Source organism: Quercus lobata, chromosome 1 (assembly GCF_001633185.2).
Source record: "Quercus lobata isolate SW786 chromosome 1, ValleyOak3.0 Primary Assembly, whole genome shotgun sequence".
NCBI classification, from domain to species: Eukaryota; Viridiplantae; Streptophyta; class Magnoliopsida; order Fagales; family Fagaceae; genus Quercus; species Quercus lobata.
Genome location: NC_044904.1, coordinates 15,750,230 through 15,758,345, shown reverse-complemented (window position 1 = coordinate 15,758,345; position 8,116 = coordinate 15,750,230). Strand labels below are relative to the sequence as shown.

The 8,116-nt window shown below is 32.5% G+C and overlaps 1 protein-coding gene across 2 annotated transcripts in view; it reads right to left on the bottom strand.

Moving 5' to 3' along the window:
• Positions 1-7,714: 7,714 nt before the first annotated feature.
• Positions 7,715-8,116, bottom strand: part of LOC115980792 (4-coumarate--CoA ligase-like 7) — a 30,052-nt gene continuing 29,650 nt past the window's right edge. The window contains exon 6 of one of the 2 annotated variants that reach the window (XM_031103007.1): positions 7,715-8,107. In XM_031103007.1, coding sequence (XP_030958867.1) covers positions 7,994-8,107 — 114 coding nt within the window. In that variant the 3' untranslated portion in view covers positions 7,715-7,993. The remainder of the gene's footprint in view (positions 8,108-8,116) is intronic. The other variant, XM_031103011.1, reaches the window with a different exon arrangement.

Here is an 8,116-nt window from a genome sequence, read left to right as displayed (position 1 = left end):
TATATATATATATATATTTTGTCTTGTACAAATCGTAATTTGTCATATCAATAATTATATATATATAGACAAAATTCAGCTACAAAATTGGTTGTAGCCTAAGGTTATAACCTTTCTCAATAAAATAAATATTACTACATATTTTGGAATGCTAACCGTTGAATTGCATGTTATTTACGCTCTTAATACACATCAGATTTTGTGTCAATTTGATATGATTTACTATATGATCTATAAGTCTATATTTTATGCATAATTTTAAACTAAAAAAACTTGCAATTTAAACAATTTATTGATGACATAGCTATTGATCTTTAATTTTCTAGAAATTTTGTAAGCATAAAGAATATAAGAAGAAGATGTAATCCAATGGTGAATTTGTCAAAATTCACCTCTAATAAAAAGATATTGAGTAAGTTTGTAACTTTAAACTACAACTAATTTTGTAACTAAATTTTGTTTTATATATATGTAAGGATACAATTCTCTGGCAACCCAATAAGGATGTTGGGCTCGCGCATGAAAGATCCCTCACAATATGATTTGTAGAGAGTGGGCTTGAAAAGCTAGCCGCTGGTCACGGGGCGGTGCCCGGTCCTTGTTTTAGAGGAATTCATATGGAAAAAAGGAGTTGGGCTTGAACATTTAAGCCCTAAGGCGTCGCACCCTATGGGATGGGACTCCTCGGAGTTGATCCGAGGACCATTGAGGCCTTATCCCGGTTCTCCAATGACGGACTTTCTTCAGTGAAGTCCGGTGTTGTTGAGATGTTCTCCCCCATGTGATCTTTCTTTTTCGGAGGTGGGATGGGATCCCCCCTCAGATTTACTTACTTTCTTCTTTTATACTAGCTTGCATTCGCTGTCCTTCGTCCACGTGTAGGGTCAATCTTTACAAAAACTGACATTTGTCCCATCAGTCCAATCCCGGAATTGTTGGGGATGGTTCGATAAAGCTAAAGAGTACGGCTCTGTCAGGGGCAGCTCATTGAATGGCAGTGAGAGCAGCTTTCCCGGATATTCTTTGATTCTCTTTTAAGCTTGGCCCTATACCGGTTTTATCCTTCTTCTTTTGGTGAGGTTTTGGATTTGCCGAGGACTGAGTTGTCCTCGGCTGCACCACAAAAATGTTTGGTGCTCTGCATTGTAGAGCTTGGGCCATAGTTCTTCTCGGCTCGGGCCTTTGGACTCTCTAAGAACAAATGGGCTTGGTCCGTGAATTATTGGGCCCCACAATATATATATATTAAAAAATTACTAATATATGCTTTAAAAATATACACTAACAAACCATTTTAAGAAACTTTTTTTTAAAAATAACTAAATTTTTTTACAATTGTTTCAACTCTCCATAAAAAGCTTTATAAAAGGACAAGTACATGCATTAATATATTGAGACTAAAAATTTGTGGTTGAATGTAGACATTAGTACTAGAATTGTATGCCCCAAGCCACCAACCAAACGCCATGCAAACACCCCCAAACACGTACAAAGTAGGAACTTTCATTAATAAAATAAATATTACTATATATTTTGGAAAGCTAATCGTTAAATTGCATGTTATTTACGCTTTTAATACATATCAAATTTTGTGTCAATTAGATATGATTTACTATATAATCTATAAGTCTATATTTTATGCATAATTTTAAAATACAAAAACTTGCAATTTAAATACTTTATTGATGACATAGCTATTGATCTTTAATTTTCTAAAAATTCTGTAAGCACAGAGGATAGTAAGAAGAAGATGTAATCCAATGGTGGATTTATCAAAATTCATCTCTAATAAAAAGATATTGAGTAAGTTTGTAATTTTAAACTACAACTAATTTTATAACTAAATTTTGTCCTATATATATATATAAAAATATATATATTAAAAAAATTACTAATATATACTTTAAAGATATACATTAATAAACCATTTTAAAAAATTTTAAAAAAAAACACTAAATATTTTTTTACGATTTTTTCAACTCTTCATAAAAAGTTTTATAAAAGGACGAGTACATGCATTAAATATTGAGTTAAACTAAGAGCATTAATATTAGCGGTACTAAAAGTTATATTGTTATTTTTAGTACTATTAAATATAAATTTATGACTATATTGGTGGAGCCAAAGTCAAATAACTTGGCTCCACAGCTACCATGCATAGCACACGGTAGCTCACAGGCTTTATATTAAATATATTATTATATTTATGTGTTCACATGTAGTGAATATATTATTTTATTATATTAGATATATTGTTTTATTGTATTGTTCATATTATTTTATTGAGTTGAAAATTAAAATAAAACTACTGATATGGAATATTTTGTAAAATGAAAGTGTAAGATAAATAAAGTAATTTTTTGTGAAATTATATTGTTAAATTTATGACGTTATCAATATAGATGCTCTAAGTCGCCATTACAAGTGGAATTATCAGAGGATAAGGATTTTGAATGCAAAGTAGACATTAGTACTCGAATTGTATGCCCCAGCCAGCAGCCACCAACCAAATGGTCTAGAGCCACGTGATGCAAACGCCCCCAACACGTGGGATTTGGTAGACCCACGAATCGCCTAATGCCACGTGCACTTCTACACCTGACAGTCCACTTGAAATGGACTGTGTACATGCTGGATATGTTTAGAGATGAGGAAGTGACAGTGGCAGTGACAGTGGGGAGCTTTTGAGCTTGGAACATTGCATAAAGGAGCAACAAAAGTTTTGGAATGGTAATATATACTAATATTTTAACAAATATTCATTATTCTCTATCAGTATCTCTATCCAAGGAGAGATTATTGCTTTGGCAATGGGGACTTCTCAACTTCCTTGCCAGAACAGTTGACCATTGTTTGCCCAGAATTGGTCCTAGGGTTGGGACTGGGTTGCATTTATTTCCTAGTATGGTTTTAGTTGCATCTCATTGCCATTGGGACCAACCAGCTCACCCTTTTTTGTTTTAGAGTGCTTGTGAAAGTGATCTTCCTTGTTGGCAAGTCCTTTCTAGACATATTCTATTAAAGTATTCTTTCAAAATGAGCATTTGGAGCCATTAGATTTGTAAATAACAACAAAGTATTTGATCCAGATCATCCTTTACAAATTACAAGATTTAGTTAAAGTTTGCATTCAACAGAGCTATTGTATTTTTTCATTTTCTGGACTCCCATCACAATCTGCAAACTAGAACTCCATTTCCAATTAAATGAAATGTTCAAACTAATTTCTTATGGTTCTTCTATAGGTAATTCGGGCCTTGCAGGCAGTGGTGGTCATATAAGAGACCATAATGGATTATGGATTATTGGAAATTGTAGATCAGTAGACAATGTTTTATCTGAACTTAATTTAGACCTTAAATATTGAGAAGCACTTGGACTCTTTAGTTGATTTTAAATTTTGACAAATTAATTGCAATTTCAGTTATCGTCAGTTAATTATCCTATATTAGGGTCATCACTAAACATAATGTATAAAGTGGTTTAGTAAAAAACACAATCGATTGGTGACAAAATGAAAAACCTATGGATGCATTCAAAAGAAATAATAATAATAATAATAATAATAATAATAAAATAAAAGAAGTCATGAGGTTAACCCTAACCCTAAGAAGGAATTTTACTATTAGAATTGAAGTTATACAACTTGAATTATACTCTTGATCCTAGTCAACTTAAAGACGTAACCCCACTATCTGCTCCAAGCCACTTAGACTCTTGTAATCTAAAATCCTTCCACAAGCCACATTTGTGACTCCAATGACCGCCTTGAAGATTTAATCTCAAAAGCAAACACATACTATGATTCACTTTGTTGCTTCAACATTGATCACCTATTGGAAATATCATCTTGAGATTTTCAATTTGAACACACGAGTTAGAATGAAAATAGAGGCTTAGGGCTTCTTCAATGATAGCACGCAAAAATACTCTTAAAACCTCATTTTTAAGTCGACTTTAGTGAACCCGTATATAGTTTATCATGTGAAGCACACATACCAAGTCAACAACCAACTTTGATTAAACTCATCTAAAAATAGAATTTCCGTGTATCAATCAAGTAACACAGTCGAGTTCGTCAATAAGAGAAGTTCAAGATCAAAGATGAGAAACAAATGAGAAAATTACATGTCAAACAATATTACACACCATAGAATTTTCCAACTCTAAAGCCCCCTTTAGCAATTTTGTAACAAAACTCATCCCTAAGATAAAAACAGATGGACCAAAACATAACAATGGACTTATCAACTTACAATCAATATTTGAATCTTGTTCCCTTATATTTGATGTGAACTATGGAAGAAACAAAATTGGTGCACTTTCCATATTCCAAGAGGTAGAAGGTATTAGGATTCGGTTGGTAGCGACCTCCACTAGTTAAATGAGTGAGCTCACGCATAGAGTTTTCTGAATAGCAATTCAATTATGGTGTTCCAAGAGTCATTACATTTTTTATATATAATTATTTTTGTTGCAATTTTTTAGGCTTTTTTGTGTCCTTTACATATGAAGTAATTTTTTGTTTTCTGTAAAAATTTTCATACCTATCAAGAAAACAACTTTATATAAAATAACTTGAAATAAAATAAATCAATTTATAAACTTTTAAAAAAAGGGTCCTTAATAAGTCGGCAAATAATAACAAGACAAGAGTACTATCTCTCGCACGTGATTTTGGGGCATGTGTGCAATGGTCGCTATCCATCTCCAAGTGGGCCTGATAACAAGCCCACCAAAAACAGCAAAATCTCTTTTTGGCAGGCTTTTGTCCTCTTTTGTTCTTTTTTTTTTTTGGGTAACGTTGTCCTCTACGTTAATTCTCCTCTATTTTTCATATGTTAAAATTTAGGATCACAACTATTTTTCCCGTTATGGTCAAAATTTTGATATAATAAATTATGAGTTGCTACTATTATTTTTACTTGAATGTATCTTCTTCTTCTTCTTTTTTCCCACTCTCAATCTACCATGTCAAATTATCAAAAAATTTGTAGCAAAAAAAAAAAAAGTTGTGTTCCTCAATTTTCTCCCTAAAATATATCTTGGGCTCAGAAATTCTTTTATATGCTGAATGCCATCATATCAATCTCACACTCCTTTCACTTTTTATTGACATAAAGTTTTACACTTTTTACACTATCTCCAACAAAATTCCACTTCAAAATTAGCGGCTTGAAAACAACTGCACGGTATGCAATGAAGGCCCGCTCCTTTGAGTCCGCTTGGATTGAACTTATTGTTATTAAAATTAAAAACTGAAAATTAAAAATATTGTAGTAAAATAATTTTTAAATGTGTGAATAGTATCGTGGGACCCATTTTTAATATTTTTTAATGTATAAACAGTGCTGCTACAGTGATGAACAGTGCGTAAATAGTGACGAAACAGTACATGAACAGTAAAATTTGTCTTATAAACAGTAAATTTTGCTCCCTTAAACGCGTGAAAGCAAAAAAAAAAAAAAAAAGGGAAAACGTGACGAATTCAACGAAAACGCTGAATCCAAACCCACACTTTGAGTTCAACATTTTGTTGAACTCACGAGTACTCATTTTTTTAGCCCGTTGGAACACAGACCATTGGAGAAATTATCTCTTATAAAAATTATATTAAATTTGTCAAGAATTTTGTATTTCAATTGAAATCTTTTAATATTTTGAATAAAATCGTTAATGGTTAGATTAAAAAACAGAATTGCTCATGGTTAAAATCTCTTTTCCATTCTAACTATCAAATTATTAATAAAAAATGTTTTATCAAATTATCTATGTAATAATTAAATGTAATAATGCAATGAGTGAATATCATGCAATTCAATTCTATATTCATTTATTAGAATTAATGAAGAAATCTCTCACATAATATTTAGACGTAAATGCATTTTTAGTCCCTACATTTTGCACTTTTTTCATTTTGGTCCCTACATTTTATTTTTAGCACTTTTAGTTCCTAAACCAATTAACGCCTGACATTTAGATCCTTTCTGTCACTCAACTAACGGCAAAAGCTGACGTGGCTGACAGTGGAATAAAAAAATAATATAATCACACACATTAATTAATTAAATTAAAAACAAAGATTAAAATTAATCATAAAAAATTAATTTATCAATTAAAAAAAACAGCAGAATTAAAATTCAAAAAATACATAAATTTAGATCTGAGTTCATCTTCAATAATAACACAATGAACAAAAACCCAAATTTAAATATAACAACACACACCCAAATTTTCTAGCATTTTCTTGCCATTTCTTGTCAAACAAACACAAAAACACACACAAACCGTGGCAACCAATGGACTCAAGGTAGTGAAGAACTCCACCCTTGAACTTAAATTAGTTTTAAGGAAAATTAAGATACTCTTATACATTTTCTTGGCAACCAAACAAATTTTTCAGTTTCACCAAAAAAAAAAAATTTCCAGATCTGACAAGCAACCAAATTTTTTATGTCAATCCTAAGATCTAAACATTTTTCACAAACCCATCAAATCCCCTTATACACAAACCCAACAAATTCTCTATCACAAACCCAAAAACTTCCTTTCACAAACCCATATTATCCCTTTTCAAATTTATCAAAAATTCAAAACAAATACAGCAAACTCAACCCAGATAAAGAGAGAGAGATGAGAAAGTGAGGAGGGAAAGGGGTTTCCGATCTAACTGGAAACTCATACGATGGCGTCGGCAGCGATGACCTACCACCTCACCACGCTCCTCAACCTCACCCTCACACTCACACCCACTCTCACCACCAGCACTAGCAAATGATTCTCAACGATAACAGTGGCGGGGACGAGGACCATGAAGTCGAAGTTGAAGTCAAGGTGAGTCGAGATGTGGGTCCAAGACGAGAGCTGAGACGTGGGTTCAAGCCGAAGTCAAACAAGCACTTGTAGGAGTAGATTTCGTCGAAGATGAGAGAAGTGGAGGAACTTGCTTAAAGAGTTCAAGAAGGCTAAGCACCAAGATAGAGGGAGAAAGAAGAAAAAGAGGAAGAAAGAAAGAAGACTAAAGAAAGAAAGGGAGGCGGAGAAACTGAGAGAAAGATCTGGGGAAGAAGAAGAAAAAGAAACTAGGCACAAACATAACAGATCTTAGTTCCATCATTTTTTTTTGTTTTTAATTTTGTTTTTTATAATTTTTATAATTGATAAATTTATTTTTTAAGGTTAGATGCTGACGTGAAAGCTGACATAGATGCTGATGTAATGCTGATGTGAGAGCTGACATAGATGCTGATGTAACATTTTTTAATATTATTTTAATGGGCATGTCAACATTTACTGTGTCAATAGTGCACTCTATTTGCCACATCAGCTTTTGCCGTTAGTTGAGTAATAGAAATGACCTAAATGTCAGACGTTAATTGATTTAGGGACTAAAAGTGGTAAAAATAAAATGTAGGGACCAAAATAGAAAAAGTGCAAAATTTAAGGACCAAAAGTGCATTTACACCTAATATTTATTCACTAACAAGACCCGGTATAATCGTAACAAGAGAGAATTTTTTTTTTTTTTTTTTAAAGTTCGATGCTTCGTGAGTGTTGAGGTATACACCCATTCCATCTCCTTTGGAGGTAAAACTTGAGGATAACGTGCACAAATCTTCTTTGTTGTCGTCTATTTTCATCTGAACTTTGTATGTCACAAAAAATTCCTTTTGTTGAACTCTTAGATTTCATGTTTATTGGACAGATTTCTCAATAAGGTGGTAAGAAATTCCTATCATCAACTGAACAGTGTATTCAGATTCTTACATTGCAACAAAAGAAAAGGAAGAAAAAAAAGAGGGTAATCATATATATGTTTTATTGTTGAATGAAAATTTTCTACAGTTTAAGACCAACACAATCTGGTTTAAAAAGAAATGTATCCACTGTACGGAGGAGCAGGGCAGGAAGGGGTACATTACCGCAGCCATTGTTATTCCTTAGAAGTTCTACACCAACACATTTGGATTCTAACTTAGAACTGACTTCAATTTCACATTTTTGACCTTACTTTCTCAATGAGCTCTCTTCTGAGGATCTTTCCTGAAGAAGACTTGGGGACTTTATCTATGAATGTCACACGTCTTAATCTTTTGAAAGGTGCAACCTATAACAA